This window comes from Sciurus vulgaris, assembly GCF_902686455.1.
Source record: "Sciurus vulgaris genome assembly, chromosome: 7".
Taxonomy (NCBI): Eukaryota; Metazoa; Chordata; class Mammalia; order Rodentia; family Sciuridae; genus Sciurus; species Sciurus vulgaris.
The window spans coordinates 19,391,140-19,418,872 of NC_136467.1; the positions used below are offsets into that span (position 1 = coordinate 19,391,140).

The following is a 27,733-nucleotide window of genomic DNA, read 5'->3' on the forward strand; positions in this document are numbered from 1 at the left end:
AGCCAGAATGAATACATAAAATCTCAATAGCAATGTAGGGATATCAGCCAGAAGTCCAATATTCATAATGAGATGAGGAGTCGGGTACCGATAAGAAACTCTTGACATCATGTTTGGGGTAAATAAAAGGAAGATAAATCGCATATGCAAAAGCATATTTACTTACAATGTGTAATATGCACAGATTTATTGCTATTCTTATTTTTGAGTTTACTGTACTAATGCATTAAAAGAGCAAAAAAATTACATGACTGTGGGGAGCCATCCATGTCTAGCAGAATCAGACTTAACTGAGCATGGGATGCAGAGGTCTGACTCCCAGGAACTGGCAGTCATGAGGGACTGTTCCAGACCAGGGGAGCAGGTGGCCCTGTATGGAGTGGCTTACCGTCTGGGGATATGCTAGTTCTGTAAGCAAATGGCTTCCCTACTCCACCCCATCCTCTTTCTCACAGAAGAAGCCCCTCCCGGACTGGGAAGGTGGGGATATCCATGTTGTTGGAGGCCAAATCTGGTATGGGCCTATCTGCCACACCCTCTGCCATTTGAAAAGAGTATTGGCTCTTTTGTGTTTATTGATTAGATAAGTTTATTAGTAATTAATTGATTTATCGCTAGAACCATTGTCCTCTGACAGAAACTCTTCCCCTCATCCAAACTGGACATGAAAACCCCCCACATGACTCCTATGTTTGTAAAGACAGAAAATTTTAAAAGAAAAAGGTTACAAAACCATAGGCTAGATATTGGTAAGTGAAAATCAAAGAAAAATCAGTGCTAGGGTTACAAGATGGGCAGGCTATGCCAAATGAATTTAGAACTATCAGAGTAAAAGAGTTACATAATAAGGTACCAAGAATTTAGAAACCTCATAGGTGACTATTCTGAAACATACTGTATGGTCTTGAAGAATTATGAAAGAAAGAAAGCAAATTATTCTATTTTTTTATTAAAGAAAGTGTACTTGCAAACATGGACTAGTAAGTTTAATAATGGTTCTCTACCAAAGTTGTACAGCAGATAAGAAAAAGGATGCCTTGTGAGAAACCAAAAGAGGAAATCAGATTTCTAAAAACCAACATGAGTTAATGAGGTCAAGAATTTCATTTATTTATTTATTTATTTATGCAGAAGAGTATTCCATTGTGTAAAGATACCACATTTTCTTTATCCATTCTTCTTGCTAAAGGATAACTGGGCTGGTTCCATGTACTGGCCATTGTGACTACTGCTCAAACAAGAAGGAGGTGCAAATATCTTTTGGGGGATAAAAATGTCACCTCCTTTGGGTACATGTCCAGTAAAGGAATCAGTGAATCCTATGGATTTCTACTTTTAGTTTTTTGAGGAATCTGCATATAGTTTTCCATACTGAATCTACTATTTTACATTTCCACCAACAGTGTACAAGAGTTCCTGGCTCTTCATCCTGGCCAGCATCTGTTATTGTCTTTCTGATGGTAATCATTCTACTATTTGATTGTGATATTGAGTTACATTTCTCTGATGATCAGTGAAATTGAGCGTTTTTCATGTATTTGTTGGTCATTTATATATCTTCTTTAGAGAAGTGTCTGTTTATTTCTTTAGTCCATTTTTAGTTGAGTTGTTTGTTTTTCTGGTGTTCAGCTGTGTTGTAGTCAGCTTTTTCTCTGGCTACGATCAAAAGACCTGATGTGAAAAATTTTAGAGGAGGAAAAGTTTATTTGTGGTCTCATGGTTTCAGAGATCTCCATCCATAGACAGCAGGCTCCATTCCTCAGGGCTCAAGGTGAGGCAGAACATCAAGGTGGAAGAGTGTGGTGGAAGGATGCAGCTCGTATGATGATCAGGCATCAGCGACATACTCCTCTTGTCAGATACAAAATATATGCCCAAAAGCACACCCCCAATAACCCATCTTCTCCAGCCACGCCCTACCTGCCTTTAGTTTCCACTCAGTTAATCCTATCAGGGAATTCATTCACTGCTTGGGTTAAGGCTCTCAAAACCCCTAGACTTTCTTGCATTGCCTTACACATGAACTTTTGGTGGACACCTAATGTCTAAATCATAACAGGTGGTTTGAGTTCTTTGTATATTCTGGATGTCAATCCCTTGTTGGATGTACCATTTACAATTTTTTTTTTCTCATTCTGTAGGTTGTTTCAATACTTCTTGTTTCCTTTACTGTGTGAAAAGCTTCTTAATTTGATATAATCTCATTTGTCTATTTTTATTTTGGTTGCCTGTGCAATCTAAAAAATCATTGCCTATGCCATTGTCTTGTAGTGTTTCCCCTCTGTTTTCCTATGGTAATAATTTCACAGTTCCAGCTTTAAGATTTAGGGCTTTGATCCATTTTGAGTTGATTTTTGTGTATGGTGAGAGAAAGGGATCCATTTTCGTTCTTCCACCTATGCAATCCAGTTTTTCCAGCACCATTAATTGAAGGAACTATCTTCTCCACTGTGTATTCTTGGCACTTTTGTCAAAAATCAGTTGAATATCTGAATGTGATTGATTTCTGAGTTCTTTATTCTATTCCATTTGCTACTATCATGCTGTTGTAGTAACCAGAACTTTGTAGTATGTTCTGAAGCCAAGTATCATGATGCCTCCAGGTGTGTGTGTGTTTGTTTCTCCTCTGCTCAGGATCAATATGTCTATTCTGGGGTTTTTGTTATTTCATAGAATTTTAGGGTTTTTTTTTTTTTTTTTTTTTTTTTTTTTTCTATTCCTGTGGAAAAAAGTCATTGAGATTTTGATGGGAAATACCCTGAATCTTTAGATTACTTTGGATAGTCTGATCATTTTAGCATTATCAATTCTTCTGATCCATGAACAGGACATGTGTTATCTATCTTTCTTCCTCTCCTTTCTCCCCTCCCCTCTAATCCTCTCCCCTCCTCTCCCTTCCTCCTCTTCCCTCCTCTCCTCTACCCTCCTTCCCCTCCCTTCCTCCCCCCACCACTCTCCTCTCCTCTCTCATTTCTTTCATTGTAGAGCTCTTTCATTTCCTTGGTTAAGATTGTTCCTAAGTTTACTTGTTTTGTAGCTTATGTGAATAAGATTGCTTTCTTTTAATTTCCTTTTCAACAAGTTCTTTATTTGGGTACAGAACTGCTACTGTTTTGTTGATTTGTATCTTGCTACTTTGAATTTATTTATCATAAGAAAAATCATGCCATCTGCAAACACAGATAATTTAACTTCATCTTTTCTAATTAGATTCCTTTATTTCTTTCTCTTGCCTAATTGCTCTTGGTAAGACTTTCAGTAACATATCAAATAACAGAGGTAAAAATAGACATCCTTTGTTTGCTCCCAATCACAGAGGAAACACTTTCAGTTGTTCCCCATTCAGAATGATATTAGCTGTCTAAGAATATTATACTATGATGTGATCATTTCGAGGTATGTTCTTTCTAGGCCTAATTTCGTGAGAGTTTTGTCATGAAGGGATTTCAGTTCTTATCAAATGCTTTCTCTGTGTTGATTAAAGTGATCCTATGTTTTTTGTCTTTCATTCTGTTGATGTGTTGTATAACATTTATTGATTTCTTTATGATAAACCATCCTTTTGTCCCTGGGACAAATTCTTCCTGATCATGGTGTGTGACAAATTCTTTCTGATCATGGTGTGTATGATCTTTTTGATACACTGTTGAATTCACTTTTCTAGCATTTTATTGAAGATTTTTAGGTCTATGTTCATCAAAGAAATAGATATGTAGCTTTCTTTTTTTGTTGGGTGTTTGGTATAAGGGTAATCCTCATAAAAAAGAGTTTGACAAAGTTCCTTCAATTTCAATTTTTGTGAACAGTTTAAGGAAAATTGGGTTTAGTTCTCCATCAAATGTTTTGTAGACTTTACCTATAAAACCATTGGGTTCTGTACTTTACAGAAGGGAGATTTTAAATAATTTTTAATTATTATAATCTCATTATATATTATTGTTCTGTTTAGATTGCTTGTTTTTTATTCAAATTAGGTAGGTTGTATGTATTCTGAAATTTATCCATTTCTTCTAGGTTTTCTAATTTGGGGGAGGCAGGTACCCCAGGGGCACTTGACCACTGAACCACATCCCCAGCCCTATTTTATATTTTATTTAGAGACAAGGTCTCACTGAGTTGCTTCTCACCTTGCAACATATTTACATAGTTGTTTACAATGTGTAACATTCACAGATTTATTGCTATTCTTATTTTTGAGTTTACTGTACTAATGGATTAAAAGAGCAGCTTTTGCTGAGGCTGGCTTTGAACTTGTGAGCCCCCTGCCTCTGCCTCCCCAGCTGCAGGGATTACAGGTGTGCACCACCGAACCTGGCTAGGTATTCTGTTTTTTAAGCATACAGTTGTTCAAGGTAGTTTCTTAGGCTCTTTTGTATTTCTGTGGTATCAGTTGCCATGTTTCTTCTTCATCTCTGACTGTTTATTGTCTTCTGTCTTTGTTTTTCTTGGTTAACCCAGCTAAAGGTTTCTCAGTTTTATTTATCCTTTCAAAAAACCAACTATTTTATTCACTGATCATTGGAACTTTCTGCTTTGATTTATTTATTTCTTCTCTAATTTCATTATTTCTTTCCTTTCACTAACTTTGGCTTTGTCTTCTTTTTGCTTTTTGTAAGTCTGTCAAGTGCATTGTTGTGGTGCTTGAGATCTTTCTAGGTTTTGGTTAATGCATGATTGCTGTAAATTTCCCTCTGTACTGCCTTTGCTGTATCCCAAACATTTTGGTATGTTTGTTTTCAGTTTCATTAACTTTTATTAACTTTTTACTTTTCTTTTAATTTTTTCCATTATTGATTGATCATTTAGGAGCATGCTATTGAATTTTAATTTGTGTATTTTCTATTCTTCTTGTTGATTTGTAATTTAAATCTGTTATAGTCTGAGAAGATACATGATATGATTTTAATTTTAAAGAAGATTATTGAGCCTTGATTTGTGACCTAACATATGATCTATCCTGGAGAATGTTCAATGTGTTAATGAGAAGAATGTGTATTCTACTGCTATCAGATAAAATGATCTGTAAATATCTTTTAGGTCCATTTTATCTAAAGTGTGGTTCAACTCAATTATTCTTTTATTGAATTTTTTGTTGTCTGTCCTTTGAGAAAGTGAGGTATTGAGGTTCCCTACTATTCTTATATTAGAGTCTGTCTCTTCTTTCAGATTAAATAATATTTGCTTTATGTTCTTAGGTGATCCTGTGTTGACTGCCCATATGTTTATAATTGATACATCTTCTCATTGATCATTTTACCACTATATAATGAACTTCTTTGTGTCTTTTTATGGTTTTTTATTTGAAGTCTGCATTATCTGATATACTTTACAAGATGTATCTATTCCAAATCCTTCACTTTTATTCTGTGTATCTTTACAAGTGAAGTGAGTTTCTTGTAGGTAGCAAATATATTTGGATCTTTTTTTAAATCCATTTATCCAGTTTATGTCATTTGATTAGTTAATCCTAATCCATTTACACAGAAGAATATTATTGATAAGTATGAGCTTATTCTTGTCATTTTATTAACTGTGTTCTGCTTGCTTCGTATATTTTCATTCCTTTCCACCTCTTTTATAATTTATTTTTGTGATTGGTAGTTTTCTGACATGCTAAGTTTTACTTCTCTCCCCTTTCACTTTCTTGGTCTGCTCTAGAGAGTACTGGTATATGTGTGTGTTTTGATGATGGTAGTTATCATCCTTTCATTTCTAGTGTAGAATGCCCTTAAGTATTTATTGAAGGGATTGGTCTGGTGGTGATGAATTCTCTCAGATTTTGCTTACATGGAAGAGACTTCATTTCTTATTCAGTTTTGAAGGATAATTTTTCTGGGTATAATATTCTTGGTTGGCAGATTTTTCTTTCAATGTTTTGGATATATCTTCTCCTTTTCTTCTGACCTGTAAGGTTTTTTTTTTTTGTTTCTTTGTTTTCTTTTTTGTTTTGCTGAGAAATCTGCTGTAAGTCTCATTGGACTTCCCTTATGCATGATATATTTTTCCTGCAGATCTTTGGAGCTTTTTGTCTTGTATTTTTGACCTTTTGACTACAATATGGTGTAGGTCTATTTTCATTGAACCTGGCTGGAGTCCTTTGTGTTGGAACTGGGTGTCCATATCTCTTTGAAGTTTTGAGACATTTTCAGATGTTATTTCATAAAATAGGTTTAGAATAGCTTCCTTTTTTCTTTGCCTTCTGGAATTTCCACAATGCATATATTTGGTCTGATGACTATGTCCCACATGCCTTGTAGGTTTTCTTTATTCTTTTTAATGTGTTTTTCTTTTTTCTTGCCTGATTGTGTGTGTTGTTAGACTGGTCATTGAGCACCAAAGATCTTTCTTTTGCTTGTTCTGTGTAGATGCTTTCTGTTGAATTTCTCACTTTATTGACTAAAGTTTTGGTTCTAAGCCTTCTGACTGGTTCCGTTTTTATCATTTCTACCTCTCTGGTAAATTTCTCATTCATATCCTGCATTGTGGTCCTCATTTTTTGATATTGTTTATGTGCATTCTCTTGCATCTCACTACATTTCTTTGGGATCATTATTTTAAATTCTTCTTTAGTTATCTCATAGATTTCCTTCAAATTGAGATCTGCTTCTTGAGAATTATTGTTTTCCTTTGAAGGTGATTTTTTTTCCTTTCACATTTTTCATGTTCTTATATTGATCTTTGTACATCTGTTGTTCATTAATTTCTTCCAATTCTATGAAGTGATAGAATGAGATAATGGAGGTGATAAATATGAATGGGCCTGTCTCTTGGTCCCTAGGGACAAGTTTGAGTGATACTGAGGGAGTTTGCATTAGCAGCTGAGATCCCAAAGTTGTAGGCTGCTTTGGAACCCTTCTTAGCTCCCTTCTATCATGTGCAGATATTGGAAGGGGTTGTTGTCCTTCCTTGCCACGTTCATAGAGATTGACCAGAGACCTCCCAGCTTCCAATGCACAGGCATGGGTGAGATGGGGAACTTGCAGTAGTCCATCTTCAAGAGACCACGGGGTTGGGCAGGGAGCTCCCTTACACGGATAGGTATCCAGAGCCTCAGGGCTCAGTCAGGACTTTTCCCAAGACTAGATGTGGAGATGGAAGTGAAATCAGAGACTGGACAATCAGAAACCACAGCTTCAACCATCATATTCTTATTTGGTTCAACTAAATATTCTTTAAATTTCCCTTTCAAACTTAAGTACTGATGACTAATATTAGCAACTCATCTAGTAAAGTGGAGCTTATTTATGTAGAATCTGATGTCTTCTATCCCTTTGATAGAATCTCTCTTTAAACAAAATCACATTTTTGTTCTTGAAACTTTCACGTTTAATCACAAATGAAATAAGTTATTTCTATTCAAAAGGAAATCTAAGTCAAACTTAATAAACAGACACAAAAATATCCATAATTTATGTGAAGATAAATTTGTTACTGAAGAACTGGTTCTCTTCTGCAATATTCATTTTGACATAAGGAGTTCTGCTGCTGGGAGGTATCATTTACAGGTAAAGTAAATTTCACAGTACTATAATTTTAATGGAATTTCACTTACTTGGACATGAGGAAGAATAACTATAATACAAAAGGAAATTGTGGGTCAAATAAAGTTTATAAATATAGGTTTGATGTACAGAAATTGAGTTTTATTACCAAATTATTGTTTTAAGTGAAACATGAATTTTTTTTGAAAGTAGATAAAATAATCAATATAAACAAAATAATACAACAAAATACAAATAAAATAACATGCTGATAAATTGGCATTAATGAAGTGTTTTTAAATTATGTTTAAATGTATCATAACAAATAGATATTATTTTTCACAAAAAGATTATTTTTCAGATTTTCTTCATAAATAAAAATGTGAAATTTGCCCCCATTTGATTTAAAATAAAAATTTAGTCTCAAGGTGCAATTTGGTAATGTGTTCAAATTTAATAAAACCATGGGAAATAATTTAAAATGTTAACAGTTTAATAAAGATATATAATAGTTTAAATTAGAATGAAATATCAGTAAAACTAGTAAAAATTAAGTTTTTAAGATACCATTATATATATATATGTATACATGTGTGCATATATATATGTCAATTAGATTAAATGATTTTTATCAATAATTTTATTGGTTTGACTTTGACAAGATTTCCTAAAATTCGTAAAACAGTTCAAAATAACTATTACGTTTTTCTACCAAGTTAATACATTTTCAATTTACTTCCACATTCGTACAAAACTTGTATTTATTAGATAGTTATGTCTAATTTACACAAAATAATGCGTGGAATCATAGACTGAAATAAATCTCAGAAATCAAGTACAACCACACCCAAAGGGACAAATAAAGAGGGTCAAAACCATCTAGCTAAAGAACAGAAGGTAAAGGTCCAAACAGATTCCTTGGTTTCCAGTCCTGTTGTACACTATCCTTTGTCATGATTCCCTGTTACAGGAAATGACTGAAAAGATGAAGATGAGATTTAACTATACAGAGAGGGAATAGGGTTTGAAGGGAGATCAGAGATCAGGGTCTATTATTCATTTAGCAGGAGCATTCCCAAGTGTTTCTTAATGACAAAGTAATTTATGTGGCCTTGAAAGGACTAATGGGTGTGGTGGTGAGTGGGTGTGTAATCTCAATCTTCTGAAATATTCACGAGTAGAATAAAAACTCTGAGAAACAGATGCCAACCAATGAGCTTAGGGATAGGACTAAATGGTCTCTTTAATCCATTTCTACTTCAAGGCTTTATATGATTTCAATAATTAGAATGTCTAATGCTTTCTTTTCGTAATATTGGGGAGAAGTGAGAGGTCCAGGTCCAAGAGGTAAAGAATACTCTGTCATTGATAATAATCATCTCCCCCTGTCAGATGAAGGGGAGTTGTACCCTGAAAAGACAGTAACCTATTCTTCTGTTCCAAGATGATGTTTGTCACCACTGTTTTATCACATGGGGAGAATCAATTTTACACCTACCTTATTTTTGGTATAAAAGTAAGGCACCACTTTTTGAAACACCTTTGGCACTTGTTCCAGTGTGTCATTATTAACAACATGTAGTATACAGACCGGAAGTGTAGTGTAGACTTTGGGGGCCAAAATCATATCTTGAGGAACCAAAAATGTTTCTCTGCAATCACAAAAATGTGAACTTTCCCTTAACTTTAGTTTTAAACAAAGTTTGAAATTAGATTTAGTAACAGGAAATTTTTTTAAAAGTTTAAAGTTCTAAGTAGCTAAAAAGGTTCACATACATTTTTGTTTAGAAATTATTATTAATTATGTTATTTTGATATATAAATCCAAACTACATTAAGGAATCCCAATTTTTGCTGAGTGCACTCCTGTAATCCCAGCATCTCCAGAGGGTAGGGCAGAAGGATTGAGAGTTCAAAGACAACCTCATTGAAAGCGAGGCACTAAGCAACTTAGTGAGACCCTGTCTCTAAATAAAATCCGAAATAGGGTTGGGGATGTGGCTCAGTGGTTAAGTGTCTCTGTGTTCAATCCTTGGTACCCTCCAAAACAGGAATCCCATTTTTTAAGTAATTTGTTATTTTTACCTGATATTCTACTGCTAAGAAGTGAAAGACTCTATTTCTATACTATAAGAATATTAATGTGTTATATTATTTTTATCATATTCCTAAAGGTGTCCATAAATTCACATTTTTTTGTCAAAAGGATGTAGATAAGAATTTCTATAATATTCATGCATAGCAAATGTGGAAAGTTTATTCTACTTATGATAGCAAAATAGAAACTGAGTTATTACTACCCAATTTTTACTACTATAAGCAAAACTCAACAGATACAAATACCGTGTGCCATTTAAAGACGACATCATTCACTAGTATGTAATACTCTCACCTGAATACTATAAACCAAGAATTTGGTGGCTGATCTGAATAGGTCACAGAATAGTCAGCAAAAGAAATCTTAGTTTCTTCATCTTGATAGCAAGGGTAAGATTCAACAGACTTGCACTTGCTTTTGAACATTAGTCTAGAAATGTAAAAGAAAGTTAAGCATCAATGAAAAAAAGTCACTTTTAAAATAAACTCTACTTACAAAAGAAATAGCATAAATTTTGCAGGCAATTGTTTGATAGATTGAGTCCTCAATCAAAGTATGGCCATGTGGGTCAGTACCTGGTGCTAAGGTAAAGGAGCCCATCCCAAGTCACTCATAAAAGAAGTCTTTCAAAGGCACCCTAAGTTATCTGAACTCTAGATCAAAGGAGAGTGATTCACAATCACTTTGAGCAATCAAAGTTCACAGATGGGAAATCAGACCAAAGTTCAAACTACAAGGCTGGAGAAATGAGAAGCAGGCAAACCAGCAGTAAAACTAAGTAGTCCCCACTAAATAATCTAGAATTGAGGTAGAAAATAAGAGAACAGAATGGAATTTAATGTGAGAAATGGGTTTAGAAAAATAGACTTAAAAAAACCCTAAAGCCATGAACAAGGGAAGAGTACTAGAGCTCTCTTCTGCATGATCTCCGGTATGAGGTATTTCTGGGATAGAAGTTATTACGGCCTTAGAAAGTGGTTCTCTATTAGAAGTCAATTCGGATCTAGACATGTTCTTGACTCCCAGAAGGCAGATGATTTCATTGGTTGTTGGTGGAAAGCAAATCTTTAGAGGCCCTCATGGAGGATAAAATTCATATGAGTCAGTTGATCCTCAGTCTTTGGTGATGGGAAGAAATTACCAGGGTTATACCTGGAGGTGGGGGTTTCTATAAAGCCTTTTAAAATGATAACAGGAACAAAGGGTAAGGTTTGCCTAGGGTAGTGGTGATTGATACATATAGTCCTGGCCTAAATATTAGTAGTTCTCCATCTTTTCTTGTCAAAGCATCTGAATATGGATGGCAAATGGCATGATCACCACAGGACGTACTATGATGTGGTGGTCCACGGATGCAGAACACTGCCACTTAAGGCTAATGGGGCTGACCCAATCTACACATGGGCTTTGTTTGAGCCAATGCAAGAAAAAGCAGGTCACGTGGAGAACTGAAATGAAACCTCCCACCATTCTAAAATAAGGGTGAGGCTGAGAGACTTTCTAGACTGTCCTTATGCCCCTCACACATTTTGTGTGTTTTCATATAACTCAGGAACTCCTAATAAATATAGGGTCATCCAAATCCTTATGTACCATGTGGAATATCATGAAAGACCCAGAAAGACATCCAGGACAGAGGTAGAAGATTTAATCAGAATTAAGACTTAATGTAGTCAGATTGTCATTGACCATACCCCATCATAGGGGAATGTGCTTCTTAGCATATCCTTTACATGAAAAGTATGTGTAGGATCTCACTGCAGATCTTTCCATGGATGTGGGGTGCAGTGGTCCACGAGTAATACCAATGACTCAGGAGGTGAAGCAGGAGGATCACAAGTTCAAGGCCAGCTTCAGCAACTTAGTGAAGACCTAAGCAACTTAGTGTGACTCTGTCTCAAAATAAAAGATAAAAAGGGCTGGGGATGTGGCTCAGTGGTTAAGTGCCCCTGGGTTCTAGAAATCTTCCAATGGAGAGCCTCACAATGCAGAAGCAAGTTGGCAAAAAAGGTATGTATTCCTTGAGTATGTTCATATAGTTGGAATTTTAAGTTAAAGAGTTGTCATTTTAGAAAACAGCTAAGCTTTCTGGAGCAAAAGGTAGTCAAGCTGGAGTGACCAGGTATAGCAGTTTCTGGGGCCGGATTGGGGTGAAGTAAGTGAGCATTCACTCTCAGGCTTGGGGAGGTTCAGGGTCAAATTCTTAATTAAAATTTTGATATTTTGTTCATCAAGCATTTTTTCATTAATTTTAGTCCTGTTTAAATTTTTACGTGTATTTACATATAATTTTCTATTTATCTCTTTCCTACAAATAAAGTCAATTTTTATTTTATATTAGTCTTATATCCAATTTTCTTCAATTCTCTTCTTAATTCTAGCAGTTATATGTAGACTTTTTGATCTGTTCTACATATATAAACATATTATCTGTTAATGTTAGAATTTTTATTTCTTCCTTTAAAATCCTAGTGACTTCTGCTTTACCTTATTGCTGTTATACCCTTCCAGGAATTTCAGGATTATCTTGAGTATAAGAGACTGGACAAGGTATCTTTGTCTTATTACCAATCTCAGGAAAAACTTTTAAAAATTTCCCTGCTAATCAGGTTGGCAATGGACTTTTTAGTTTTAATTTTTGATTTTGCTTTTTAAAAAAATATTAGATACCTTAACATAGTCAAAGGGGTTTCTCTACTTCTAGTTTGCTAAAAACTATTTTTAATTTTGAATGTACTTTAATTTTATCAAATGCTTTTTTTGAACCTACCCATATGACTAAATATTTTGTCTCTTTTTTGTTAATGTAGTAAATAAAAATAACTAATCTTCTAATATTAATTTGCCATTTTCAGGGCTGTGGGGACCCACTTAGTTATGAGGTAGTATCCTTTTTAGATAATTTCAATTTTGATTTGCTAATATTTTATTACCTTTTTGCATCTGTGTTCAAGAGGATGATTTGTTTGCAATTTTATTTCTTTTACTGTCCTTGTTGAGTTATAGATCATGGTTATAAGTTGGGAAATATTTCCTCCTTTTCTCTTTCCTGGAGATTCATCTTATCTTCCCTTAAATTCACTAGTTAAGCTAAATTGCATCATTTTAGAGAACACATCGTGCATTCTCATCCTATTGGAGTCTCAACTAAATTATTCCTTTTATTGCTTCCGCAAAAATGCTAGAACCTATGAACTTTTTAAAAGATTTTTATCAACTCTCGAATCTTACATTACTACATACTTACTCCTACATACAACTTACTCCTACATACAACTTACTCCTACATACAACTTACTCTTACATACAACTATTAGTTTACTTCTCCTTCGAAGACATCATGTTTTATTTCTCTAGCTGCTTTCAAGGCTTGCCTTTTGGTCTTTGGTTCTCAGTAGTTTGATTACAGTGAGTCTAGGTGTCATTTTCTTTGTGTCTTTCCTACATGGTGTCTGCAGAGTCTCTTGAAAATATGGTTTGATGTCTTTTATCAGCTTTTGAAAATTCTCAGCTATTGTTTTCCTGAATTCTGGCCACTAATTACATATGCTTCCTGAGTGTGTTCCTCAAGTCCCTTGTACTCACTCCTTATTTTTGTTACATTCTTGCCTGCTTCAGTTGGGCACTTTGCATTGACCTGTTTTGTAGTATACCTAATCTCCTCTCTTTTGCCTAATCTGTTGCTATATCCACTCTTACTTTCAAATATTAAAAAGTTCCTATATGTACTTTCTGTTTTACTCTTTTATTAATTACAGTACCAAACTTTTCATTAGTTTTTCTTTCTTTTTACTTTCTGTTCTTCAGCATTTCCATAATAGTCACTGTTAGAGGATTTTTTTTTTTTTTTTTTTTTGCTACCTCCAATATCTGGATCAACTGAGGGTTAAAATTACATAGACAAAAAAAAAAAAAATTACATAGACATAAATAATTTTCTCTTCATTTTAGTCAGGTTTTCCTGTCTCTTGGATCAGACTTGTGGCTAGAATGAACTTTTCAAAGACTCAATCTGCTTCCAATTTGCCCCTGTTGTCCTCTAGGGATTTCAGCTGATTACTTTGCTTACTGGGACATTTCCCTTATCTGATCCTAAACTCTTTTGTCTTCTTGGTACAATAGATTTTAGGAAACTTTGTTCTGCTTTTCTGCTTAGAATTTTTGCTATGTGCAATTAAGAGACAAACAAAAAGTAGCAAGTACCAAAGGAATGTTTAGATAAAATGTGGAAATTCAAAAGCAGTGGTATTTCTAACTGTAGCGATTAGGGGGAAACTCAACAAATATGGTAGCCTTTGAACTGGACTCTGAAGGACATCAATGTACTATTGCAGGAAATGTCTCTATGCTGCCTTACCTCAAGAGTGAAACTGCATACTGTTCTAAATTCATTTCCAGTACAGCCCAAACTTTTTGAAGTGTATCTGCAACACTGACATTTTCCTTTGTGTCTAAAAATAATAATAAAGATGACAATAGTAAATCCGTAATATGCCTGAAAGGTCATATTGTTCACAGCCTTCATTGCACAGCTGACGACTTTGACATTCACAAGTAAAATGACTCCAAGCTCATGAGCTTCTTAACCAGAAAAATCATGTTTAAAATATAGAACTATATACCTTTATCCAAGACCTCTGCTTACCACATTATGCTATTTTCCTTCATCTTTAGTTTGAAAATCATAAAATATTCTTTGGTGTAGTTGAAGATACTCATCAAATGGGTTATATAAGGAGACATTGTCACACCAGACATTCCTTATGGAAAACCTCTTCCCAAAAAAGCAATCCAATCCATCTTTCTAAAGAACAAGAGCTAATAGTATTCCACTAGTCCTTAATCTACTTATCCACAAATGGCTTAAAAGTAGATAATCTGGCAGGAAAGATGCAACCCATATTTAGCGCCCTAGAACTAACTTGTCAGAAACTGACATTCTTTTTCTAATTAACTTATCTTAATTTTTTTCATAGTATTATGATTTGATGTGAGGTGTCCCTCACAAGCTCATGTGTGAGACAATGCAAGAAAGTTTAGAGAAGACATGATTGGGTTATGAAGCCTTAACCCAAGCGGTGAATTAATTGCCAGGCAGAATCAACTGAGTGGTAACTGAGGTGGGTAGGGTGTGGCTGGAGGAGGTGGGTGCTGGGGGCATGCCTTTGTGGTCTATATTTTGTATCTGGTGAGTGGAGTCTCTCTCATTCCGGATCGTCAAGTGAGCTGCTTTCCTCCACCACACTCTCCAGCCATGATGTGAGGACTGACTTTGAGCCCCGAGGAACAAACCTGGATATCTGTGGATTGGGACCTCTGAAACTGTGAGTCCCCAAATAAACTTTTCCCCTTCTAAAATCGTGTCAGGACTTTTAGTCACAACAGTGAAAAAGCTAATTTAAACACATAGTATTTCCATAGATATCCAAAATTGATATCTTAACATATTTACTTATCTACTGTATGCTTAATGCAACTGGGAACATGACTCATTCAAGAAGAAATCTTGTCTGTTTCACCGACTTCTATAATGCCAAAATCTACAGCAGTGCTTCACTCATGAGATTTATTCAATAAATATCTGGTGAGTGAAAGAAATACAAATATCGACTGAACATTAAATGATTCAAGTTTTCCAATTTCTAAAGAAATCATATTAATTTAATTTTACAACATATATGGATGACAAAAAGCATATTTTATCATACATTTAGTTTGATATATTTTTTCTAATAGAAAAAAATTAAAATCAGGCAATTGTAATATTTTTCTATCATAAAACTAAACGGTGAAGTTATATTCTTGGTGTATGTATGGTTTTTGCTGCTTAAATGAATATTTTGACTCTTGTCATTAAATGTTTCAAATAGAGATGTTTTTATAACAAATGTTTCAATATAACCAAAGAATTCTATTGGAGGTATTTTCCTATCAAATACTGATAGAAATATCAGAACAAAATAATTGAATAAAATTTCTACTCTGCTTTGTTTTCTTAAGCTAATAATATAGACATCTTCAAATACCTAAATATGTTTGATTTAATAAATCTCAGAATACACTTAAAATGCATTTCATGCCTTCACAATGTGTTTCACCATGGACACTCACGAGGCTTCTTCATTATTCATTCATACATTCATCCATTCATTTATTTGAAATCCACTCTAGAAATGTAAAAATCTCTAACTGATGAGTGACACAGCACACTGATAGTCACTGTTCAGGTATTGAGAGAAGGACCATTTCCTTCTTTGCAAGAATTTGCAATAGATTTGAAAACAAAGCTGATCACTCCCTTGTTCCTTCATCATTCACGCATTATTTCAGCAAGTGTTTATTGTGCGCTCTGTGTCAGGTACTGGGCTGCATTTTGGGAACAGGAGAGTGAGTGCTGACATGCTTTCTGACTTCAGGTAATTTCAATATTTGTAGAACGACAATCAATTAGCCGAACCATAAAGTATGGCCACTCTTAAATACTTTGAATGAGCACATATGAGTACGGTCATTCTTATACACACCAGTTCATTTTATAAATGTTCAAAAAAAATCATACCTGGCATCCTGGCTTTCATAAGTGATCTAATGTAAGCCCCTCTCCACATGGATTGAATCTTAACTGCAGCTGTCACTTCCTCAGGAGAATATTCTTTGTCATTCGATGGCAACAGACATTTAGCATCTACCCATTCCGCTGTAAAGAGAAAAACAAATCCTGGACTGAAAAGCCATATTTGATCCCTTCCCCAGATTTCAGTGGTTTTGACTACTAACCCCCCTGACATACCCAAGGCCACAATGCTGGATTTATCATTATATTCATTGCTGCCTTTGTCTGTTTCAGAAGGGGAACATTCTGGAGAAGGGAAACACATGAACTAGTGGCACCTCAGAGAACTATTAGAGATTGCTCTGTGAAAAGAGGTTTTCCTCAGAACTAAATGGAAGTGTAAGAATGCTGGGAATGGAGATTCCATGTGGGAAGAGGAGGAAGTAGAACAACTGATTTGGGGGATCTTCCCAGAGTTCCTTAAACGATACTACGTAGGTGAGTCACCTTCATGTCTTTTAAGGATAGGAGCAAATTAAACAGAGAAATTCTGGTAGTTTTGGCAGGGGTTAGGAAGGATACCCAGCAGATCTTTGGAACTCCTTGATCTCCAAGATAGCCCAGGCTGACCTGTTCAACCACCACCACAAAAACCTGGAACGCACCCTTCTCCAAGTACGTATCTCTATGGGACTAGAAATTCCTTGGCCAAATATTTAAAATTAATCAGTACCTAAAGAAATGTCCTCTAAGGAGGAATCAAGTAATTCCGCATCCAAGAACATAGCCCGGAATGCAAATTTGAAGTTTGAAAGAGGCTTTGCCATTTGAGCTTTTTTCATTAAACGCCATAAAGAAACATAAAAAACCTGTAAAAGATAAAATACATTTATATATTTCTGAAACCAAGAAAATGCCAAAACCTGGCCATACAGTCTTAATGAAACTTTAGGTATTCTAAAAATTAAAATGTAAAAGACATTTTTCAAATATATATACAATCTAACAGAATAGTCTTTTTTGTTTTTTTGTTCTTTTTTTTTTTTTTTTTTTGGTACTTGGAATTGAATCCAGAGGTTCCAGAGGTGCTTTACCACTGACCACTGAGCTACATCTCCAGCCTTTTGACCTTTTTAATTTTGAGACAGGGTCTCACTAAGTTGTTGAGGCTGGTCTTGAACCTATCCTATATCAGCTTCCCAAGTCACTGGGCTCATGGGGTGCACTCATGCCGAGGTAACAGAAGACTCTTAGAAGCCTCACTTGCCTAGTAAAAGACCCAAATGATCATTTTCTTATTTCTAATTTAATAAAACTTAATTATTACCATGATGCTTCTAATACACATTCTATCACATGTTGAGAAGATACAGAGCAAGATAAAAAAATCATGATCCATGTACTTTAGCAAGTTCAACACCATACTTCATTTTAAAAATATGCCAGCCATTGAGAGACATCATATTCAATAGGTACAAAACAAGAAATATGTTGCTTAGAGTTTTTATCACTTTCTTATCATACAGGTATACTTATTTCATGTTGAAAAAGTTCTTACAGATATATTTAGTGAAGGTGTTTTAACATATGTCACATATGTATATAATTATCAAAATATATAATGGAGGTGTTTTGTTACCAGAAATGTCTCCCTTTTTGTAAGGGATGCATGCACACAATAGGCCCAGGCACAGCGTCCTGGGCAGCAGGGATGCTGACTAACCACGCCCCTACAGCACCGTCTCTCTCTCTCCTCCAGGCTGTCATCTAACCTGTCAGTACAGCAACTGACTAATCCTTGATATGGTGTCATTCTCTGAGGATTCCAGCCAGCCATTTAATTTCCATGTATTTTCAACAAGGTGGTCAGGGATTCCATCTTTCCTAGAATTGACAGCTAGCTAGCTACCTTAGGTATGAGTTAATGACTCTGTCAATATCACTGTCCAGAAAGTTGTTATGACTTATAAACATGCAATCCAGGATAACATACCCTTGACCCATAGCCATGTTATACAGTGAGGATTTAACCTTTGAGAATAGTCTTGGACCCATTGGTCCTAAAATATGCCATAGGTAGAATTGATAGAATTCCTGGTAATTGGAATGGCACATGAAAGGCTAAGTAAGAAGTCACCTTGGAACAACAGTGTCTATCTATTGAGTGAAGACCAATGTGTAGTGCTATGTTTGGATCATGACAAGCATTTCTTGTATATTAATTATGCCCTAGGTAAGTGATTCACATCTAGGAGTAATCCGCTTCCAGTAAGTTTGCCAGGTAAAATATATTACACTGTGGAGGCAAATACACATTTAAAATAAGAGATCCCACTCCTTAAAGTATTTACTTTAGAAAACATGATTCTAAGCTCCTTCATTCTTTGAAATACATATAAATCTTTTCTTTTTTTAAAATTTATTTTTATTGTAAACAAATGGGATACATGTTGTCTCTGTTTGTACATGGAGTAACAGCATACCATTTGTGTAATCATACATTTACACAGGGTAATGATGTTTGATTCATTCTGTTATTTTTTCCTCCCCCCCACCCCTCCCACCCCTCTTTTCCCTCTACAAAGTCCCTCCTTCCTCCATTCTTGCCCCCCCCGCACCCCTATTATGTGTCATCGTCCACTTATTAGCCATATCATTTGTCCTTTGGTTTTCTGAGATTGGCTTATCTCACTTAGCATGATATTCTCCAATTTCATCCATTTGCCTGCAAATGCCATAATTTTATTATTCTTTATAGCTGAGTAATATTCCATTGTGTGTGTGTGTGTGTATATATATATATATATATATATATATATATATATATGCCACAGTTTCTTCATCCATTCATCAATTGAAGGGCATCTAGGTTGGTTCCACAATTTGACTATTGTGAATTGACCAGCTATGAACATTGATGTTGCTGTATGAAATACATATAAATCTTTTTAAAAGGTAAATAAGCCTCATCCAGCTTTGAATTCCAGAAATGTCTTTCTTAAGGACCTGGAAACCAGTTCTTCAAAATGTTGTCATCAAGGAAGATAGTGCCCCATCTTCCAGTTTCTTTGGGAGAGAAGGAGTCTGGCTTCAGTGGGTACAATGCTCAAGTTACAAAACTACCCCTTGTCTTAAAGGTGGGGGGAAATTCATTTTTCTTTTCCTAAAGACAATTAACCCACACAGCTGGTCACCCCTGATGCTAAGGGAATTTAGAAGGAGCTATATGTGGCAAATGGGGCCATTGGCTCTTTTTACTTGTGACCTTCCTGTTGTTTATCTCTAAGAGTGTGTATGTAACGGGCTGCACCTACTTGACTACATAAAAAGGTGTGTTTTTTTTTGTCTTTGAAATTTCTTATTTATTGTGATGTGCATCACATTCTGATTTCTTCAATGACAAAATGTGTTTTTCTCTTCTATCTTTGTAAAGAGGTCTTCTAGGTTGGGGAGATTTATTTTCAATTCTTTCTTCAACAACACTTGAATTTGAATAATGGATAACATGAATCTTTTTACAAGTTTTTTTTGTTATATGCATGTACTAAATATGGCGCATATTGTTTGTTTATATTAAATTCAAATTTAACCACATGTTCTCTACTTTTAAAATCTTTTTATTCATTCTTTTTAGTTATATGTGATGGCAGAACGTATTTTGACATATCATGCATTCATGGAGTATAACTTCCCATTTTTGTGGTTGTTCTCTATTTTTCTTTGCTAAATCTGGCCATGCTGCCCCTCACCCTTGGGGTATTTTAGTAATGTCTGGAGACATTTTTGGTTGTCACAACTGGATGCTACTGGCAACTGAAGAGTGGAGACTTGTGATGCTATCACATTTGACTGCTCAGGACACAGCCCCATAATAAGAATTATCTGGCCTAACTCGTCAGTACATTAAGGTTAAATGCAGGGGTTTTAGCCACATCCAGTGTGGATGAGGGAAGAGCTACCTGCTGGAGGACAATGGTGCGGACAATAAATCAGTTAATTACCAATAAACTTATCTAATCCGTAAACACACAAGAGCCAATACTCATTTCAAATGGGAAGGGGTATGAATTGGTCAACATGGAGTAGCCCACCACTCCTTTATTTATGAGGGGCCCGGACCAGGAGGGGCTTCTGTGGGGAACAGGAAGGGGTGGAGTTATGGGAGACATTTGTTTAGGGAAACTAGCATATCCCCAGACGGTAAGCCACTCCCACACAAGGCCACCTACTCCCTACTCCGTGGCAGTCTGGAACAGTCTCTTAAGGCTGCCAGTTCCTGGGAGTCAGGCCTCTGTATCCCATGGCTTGACCAAGTCTGGTTGTGCTAGACATGGACAGCTTTTCACAGTTAAGAAATGCAGACAAATGCCCACTTGACAGCCATGCAGCTGGGGGTGTACAGGTCCACGCCTGCTCTCAGTCTCCCTCCTCAAGAGTCCACCAGGAAGTCCCTATGCTTTATTCCTCCAGGCTGTTTGTGAAACCAGAATACTACTCAGTCCAGGCAGAGACACATGTTCTACATGAGAGAAAGTTAAAGTCCCCAAGGGCCCCCATTTATCAATGGGGAAAGAGTTGATGGGCAAAGCCCACAGTCTCCCCATCCTTCAGTGGGACCCTCCTGAGGGACAACCTGCAGCTTATAAGGATTATTGAGCCCCAGTAATCCGTAGCAGGAATGACAGCATTCTTTAACCAATTTCTTCCTCATTCTCATTCTGTTCTTTGCACTCCCTCATTTCTTCTTTCTGAAATCGCTTCCCAAATAAATTACCTCCATCCAAATATTTTATCAGGTTCAGATTCTGGAGGTCACCTAAGATAATGTATTTCCTTTCAAACACAAAGCTCCTCTTCCTGAACGTCACATCTGGGACAAGCTTACCCTGAAGTGCTGTGTCGTGACCTCTTTGTCATGGAGGGGCACAGGGTAGTGAGCCATTTGTAGATCCTTCAGAGCTGCAGATAATTTAGCCTTGTCTCTGAAATTAGCAATCACATTTCCAACAGCTTTCAAAATAAGCAGAGCCTGTTCTGTAAATCGGTAGCTCTCCTGTAAAAATGAAGAATTACGTAGGAGCCATCTTTGAATTTATTTAAGTCTAATCAAGTTTACAAAAAGTTTACAAAAATTCGCTTTCTGGGGGCGGGGGGGAAGCCAAACCTTTACTATGTGGTTGACTCAGTAGCTATTTGTGCAGAACTTACTTGATCAAGGCCTTTTTACTAGCTACAGTGGACTTGGTGACACATAGCAGGGAATGCAATTCTTAGCAGAGTGGGACTACACAGAGGGGACACCTAGCTTACCCTGGAGGTCAGGGACGATTTCCCCACAGTATTACTATGCAGACTTCGTTCTGAAGGGTGGCTAGGAATTAGTCTGACAAAAAGCCCAGTGGGGCTTGAGGACTAAGGGGCACAAAACACTGTTGGGAGAGAGTCATAAAAATCAGAAAGGCAAAAGGGTGTGCTAGCTCGGGCTCAGGACCCCCTCCAGCCATCAACTCTGAGGAAATAAGAAGAGCAAGAGGGAGACAGAGGTTTCAGAAAGTAATTCACTTTTTAAAAAAAAATCTGAGACAACCCCGAGGTGTCGGAAGACTGTCTTGGTTGGCGCTTGGTGGGTGGTGGTGGTTGCCTGAGTAGCAGGTGCTGGGAGGCCCAGGAACGGAGCCAGGCTGGAGGGGAACCATGAAGTCTGCTTTCCCCCTCCCAGGGCACACTGCAGGGCAGTCTTTGCTTCTTGGTTGCCTGCAGAAATACTGAGGGTTGGTCCAGCACGTGTGCCTGGACAGCACAGATGGCTAGCTAGGGTGGGAAGCCGATGCTACCTCAGTGCATTTACCTCCCATTCCCTCTTCCAAATCCCAGTCTGAAAAAAAGCTCATCACAGCCACACTTCCCCTTAGGGGGAACATGTGGCCAGGACAATGTCTGGTTAGGCAGCAGCATTGAGAATGATTGCTCAGAACTCTGAGGAGCTTGAGTCTCCCTACCCTGGCGTCAGTCTGGCCTCTTTTACGTCTTCAGTAGAATCAAAGAGCAATGGGTACTGGCTCAAGTCCCAATAATCTTTACAAGATACAGAAAAGGTCCACCTAAGGAAACATGAGCTCACACACCAAAACAATCCCTAGGGAGTTAAATAACCTACAGGAAGACAACAAACTAGATAATACAGATCATCTAAAGTCAAATTATTCTAAAATGATAAGAATTTGAAATAAGCAGGATGAACATAGACCCAGAAATAAGGAACACCTGCACATGAGATGGACTGGCTAATGTTCCTTCTGTGCCTGAAAAAGACATGGTGTCACTGAAATGGCACAGAGAAGAGAGTGCATTCTTGAGTGAGGCAGGGAAGCTGACCTTGAACTATGCTGTTGCTACCAGACTTGCTGGCTGGCAGAGAGACTCCCATTAGTACAGGATATTCAATCCGAGTTGGTTCTCTTTTGTTTTGATTTTTAGGGAGGGGTTGTTAGAGGTGAGAAAGTGTCAGGAACTATACTGTGGGGAGGGTCATATTCTAGGCTTCCCCCAGTGCACGTGGGCAGAGAGAGGATATCCACAGCAGGGAAGACTTCAGAAGAGGTGCTGGCCCTGTCTGCCTGGTCAGAGCAGAGAAGCCAGAGAATGGAGAGGAGACCAAGAAAAAGAAGTGATAGAACCTTCCATGGGCCCTTTGCCTTCTGAATCCCAGAGACACACTCCAATTTCTTAGGCCAAGGAAGGAATGAAAGGAGAGATCAAAAAATTTAAACCATATTAAGCAGGATGGTGCTGACGGTTAATTTGCCAAGAGAACAATGACACGATGGGATCTCCCTGAGTAGTCAACGGATGTGAAAAAGGACTCAACGGAGAAGAGGTCAGGAAAACTTACTTTATTCATATCTAACAGCTTAGACTGTCCACTATACAAATTGCACTTAGAGTCTATTTCATGAAGTATATGCCAAATAGATTAAAAGGGAAAAAAGGGGGTAAGTTAAATGAAAAATGGAAATAGATTTCATTCAAAATCTTTGAAAATAAAAAACACACAAAAGGCAGTTGCTAAGATATTTACCGGCTCAAAGTTGGGCAGCACCACATCTTCATCCCCAATGACGAAGGTCACCATGCTGCAGACGTGTATGGCGTGTCCCACTGGGGAGTGCACAGTGAAGAGCAGCATGTGTCTCCTAAAGGGAATGGGCACCGTGAGGACCAGTGCCGCCTCGGCTGCGTGTTTGCCTCCGTTAGTTATTCAAGAACAACTGGAAACTCAAACTAGGACAAAGGTTACTGTGGCATTGATTTTTATTTTATTTTATTTTTTTACATAGATGGGATAAAGACCTTTGAATCTTTACTCAATTAAAAAAAAAACTCTCAGAGATCATGGAATACTATTTTACTAATAGGACAAAAATAGTTATGCTAAGTGACAAACTTGCACATGCTGCAGATATCTCCCACACACTCCAGCTACATTGTGAAAGACTAACTTTGATTTTTCCCTAACAACAACGACAACAAATTATGTGAGCATAGGATTTTGTCAATGTTATAGTCTTTTTTCTAACAAATGCACCATTTTATATAAGTTAATTGCATCTCACCTACCAGCTGCAATGTCACTGAGAAGAGGAGCATTCACGTTGATGGATTAGGGGTTGTGGGATGGGGAATTATGACCACAACAGAACTCTTTGCTAATTCTCTGTCCTTGGTTGTGTCAATGATTGAGTATTCGGAGTAACTTAATTTCTGGGAGAATCTTTCCTCCCCAGAGTCTTTAGGGCAGATGTGAGAAATAGTGAAGTTTTAAAATGCATCACTTTCTGCAAATCCTGAATGCTCACCATATATTATTTTAGCATTTAATTTTGTTGTGTAAGCTTTGCCTTTTGCATAAGAGCCATTGGTTTTTATTGATCACATAGAATTAGCATGATTGATCTTGGAGGGGAAATGCAAGTGAAAATATTTATTTCACCTGAATAAAATAAAATATTTATTTTACCTGAATAAAATTCAGGTAATACTCTGATTTTTATTTACCAAAATCAAGAAGCCATTTTCCTTATGTATCTTCTTTACAATGGAATGTGGGATGTATTTAGCCAGCTTTACCTTAATTAAAAATAATAGCTAACAAAAAATAACGACATGTGGAACTCTAGATCAGTAGGGAGAGATGCTCTTTCTCATCTATGTTTAAATGGAATCAAGGTTCTTGTTAAGGAACATAATAAGACTTATGAGAAAACAAATGAATTTCTTGGCTAATTAATTTTAGAAACTGCTGATATAAATGAGTTTGGGCAGTTTTCTTTACCAAATACATTCCCAAAATCCTTGACAATGATGAATTTTCCAAAAGAGTGTCCCATGTATGCCTTTTTTTATCAACATATTCATTCATAGAATTATTTCCCTCAAAAATCTGAATGGTAGGTGTGTGCATTTTGAAATTGCTTAGGGAACCAAGATCCTGGAGTTCCTACTGCTCACTTCTTTATGAGTCAGCAGTTTAAAGGGCTTCCTAAGATGCAAGTGTGGGGAACCCAAGATAGTCCCTACCCGACAGGCAGGCGCAACATGGCAGCCTTGGCGGCATACGTGTGGATCCTCAGAAGAAGGCTGCGTGGCCTCAGAGACTTCCAAGAAATCGCCTCAGCTGTGAGCAGGCCTGGCTCTATGGGAGGGCTGTCCTTCATTAAGGCTGTAGGAAAAGTGAAAATAAAATGAAATTTGGATGTGAAAGTACAGTTGGCCTTCACCACTATTGTTCTTTGGTCAGTAACAATATAAATAATGGTAACAGGGGCTGTCTGTAGCTCAGTGGTAGAGTGCTTGCCTAGCACATGTGAGGCACTGGGTTCCATCACATAAAAGTAAATAAACTAAATAGAGGTATTGTATTTACAACTAAAGATATATATTAAAAATAAATAAATAGTAGTAACAACTCAAGATATGAGAGATATTCTAAAAACGTACTTCAAGTAGACAATTATTGGAAATAAAACAGTTGGAACCATGACCTTCCCCCTTATTCTGTCTGCTTCCTCATTATCATCGCTTCAGGTGAAGAAGCCAGGATGAAAGGATGACAGGCAGGTGTTTGATTGCAGTGGACCATCACTTTTATAGCCTTTATGGCAATAATTATGATACCTTCTCAGATGCAACGTAATAGAAGGAAATACCTACCCATCTGGGGCAGTAAGGGATTTCTCAAAGATGGTGTCAAAGAAAATTAGAGTAGCCCATTGTTCATCTAAATTTGATTCTCAGTTTTTGAGTTTATGTTGAGATTGAAAGCAATTAACAAACTTAATAACAAGTTTTCCTCTTAACATGAATAAAGACTATGGACTAGTTTTCACCAATGACTAAGGACAAACTATTTTTTGCCCTATATCCAGAAAATACTCAAGTCTACAATATGACCTGAAATGTTCTAGGACATGGTAACCTAAGAGATATCAGTTAGTTAGACATATTAAACTCAGGTCACTAAATTTTGGAAAGTTAATTATACAGGTATTAATTGGTCACCTGCTATTCATTAGACCCTACTGAAATGATTGGTAGCACCCTGATAGAAAATTAACATCCTTGTCCTCTATGTTGGCAAGACCATCAATAGTAAGAATTCAGTATATAGTTATTGAACACCTGCAGTACTAGGTACCAATGAGTTCAAGGTAAATGCTTTAACAAAACAGGACACAGAATTAAAGAATGATGCTTTTGTGTGTGCAATGTGTTGGCCTTGAAAGGAGCAGGTACAGCCAGTCCACCCACAGCAGGAAGACAGCAGACTGGAGTGCTGGGCATTCACTGTGGGAAGATAAGAGGCTCATTTCTAAGCTTATGTCTAATTTCTTCTGTCTCTTCATTACATTCAGGAGTATGGCCATCAGCTGAAAATGAATGAAGGTAAGAGTGGATGTTAAAAATTTGAAAGTAGGGACTTAAAGGGCTGAAACAGTAATGGGAGTGGAGAAAAAATGAACTCAAGAAACGCTGGCAGTATTTGTAGGTCTTGTGGAGATTTGAGTTCCTCAGTGTGAAGTGGGGCTAGTCAGGGTTTTTGTTTGTTTGTGTATTTTGTTTGTTTTACTTCTCCAATCATATTCAGTTACTCTGCTGCAAGTGAGGGTTGGGAATACAGTTAAGTTTAACCAGTATTAGGATTATTATCAAGAAATTAAGATGAGAGAGGGTAAGAGCCAGTGTGTTTAGGGGATGTGCAAAGATATCATTACAGTGAAGGGCCAAAGAACTTTTGCTGGAAGTGGAGAAATAAGGACACAAGGAGATTGGTGGACAGAGAAGAACTGGTAGAGTACATGAATGGAAATCCCAGTAGGTCAGGAATTGTAGGATTGGGAATTCTAGAGAGTGAACCTGAGGGTGGGCCGGATATAGAGTGAGTGCTTGAATCAGACACAACTGAGAGGACATTTCAATGGTAAATACAGTTTACAGACTAACCATGAGTGTAGGAGGCTGTATTAGTTTATTTGATGCTGGGTACTTTAGAAGGAAAAGAGGATTATTTATCTCACAGTCGAGGTCTAAGAGTATGATGCTGGAGAAAGAAAGATAATGGAAACTGGCTATGTGCAGAAAGGGCCAAAGTGGGGGCTGGGTGACAGCTGACCTCCATTCACAGGAACCCACTCTCATAAAAACTGATTCACTCCATGGAACTAATCCTTTCTGAGGACAGTGTCCCCAATGACCTAGTCACTTCCCACTAGGTTCCACCTCTTAAAAGTTCCTCTACCCTAATATCACCACATTAGGCACCAAGCCCCCAGCACATGGACCTTTAGGGGATGAAGCACATGTGGACCGTAGCAGGAGCCAAGATGGAGTGGAGGAAAAGATCATTGGGATTTTTGGATAAAAGAAGAAAGAGTTCATGATTTCAAAAGATGTTGGAAGAATAAAAAATAATAACAAGAAAAATAGGAGGTGAATAGACAAGTGTGGCCAGGAGAGGAGCAGGTGGCAGGAGGCACAGTCCTCAGTGTCATGGAGGGACAGCATCAGAGGAGGGGGCCTGGGTTTCCTGAATGACTCTTGAGGAACTCTGGGAAGAGAGGAAGCTTCTTTCATGGTCTAAATATCTTATTGCGTGTTCATTAGTGGCACGTGATCTGCACATTTGCACAATCATTTCCCCAGAGCCCTCTTACCTCCAGATTCCCCCCAGCGTACCAGTGCAGAAAAGCAAACCAGGAGCTCAATAGGTTTTAGGCTGTCCACAAACAGATAGTAGGATACACGTTCATCTGAGAACTGCAAGAAATTAGATGCCAATCATTGTACTTATTACCAGTTCATCCATGCTATTATTTTCTAATTCTAATGATAACATATAGTATAATATCTGACATGTGAAAGAAACTTACTGCACTCTAAACATCACAGTAAGCACTTTATGAGTTTAGTAATATGGAAAACATCCTACTGGATGCATGCTGGCCACAGTCTGTAGTGGTTGGGTCTGTAGGGACCCTGTGAGACAAACCACTCTATGAAAGAGAAGCAAAGCCTTCTACATGGGTAAAGAAAAGGAAGTCCTTT

The 27,733-nt window shown here is 37.0% G+C and overlaps 1 protein-coding gene across 3 annotated transcripts in view; it reads right to left on the reverse strand.

Annotated features, from left to right (window-relative positions):
- Positions 1 to 27,733, reverse strand: part of ADGB (androglobin) — a 182,801-nt gene that overhangs the window by 66,636 nt on the left and 88,432 nt on the right. For all 3 annotated transcript variants that reach the window (XM_079146817.1, XM_079146816.1, XM_079146815.1), the window contains 9 exons: positions 27,343 to 27,445; positions 24,710 to 24,851; positions 23,211 to 23,325; positions 21,018 to 21,185; positions 16,866 to 17,001; positions 16,139 to 16,276; positions 13,937 to 14,030; positions 9,874 to 10,008; positions 8,980 to 9,133 (listed from right to left, as the gene is read on the reverse strand). In XM_079146817.1, coding sequence (XP_079002943.1) covers positions 8,980 to 9,133; positions 9,874 to 10,008; positions 13,937 to 14,030; positions 16,139 to 16,276; positions 16,866 to 17,001; positions 21,018 to 21,185; positions 23,211 to 23,325; positions 24,710 to 24,851; positions 27,343 to 27,445 — 1,185 coding nt within the window. The remainder of the gene's footprint in view (positions 1 to 8,979; positions 9,134 to 9,873; positions 10,009 to 13,936; positions 14,031 to 16,138; positions 16,277 to 16,865; positions 17,002 to 21,017; positions 21,186 to 23,210; positions 23,326 to 24,709; positions 24,852 to 27,342; positions 27,446 to 27,733) is intronic.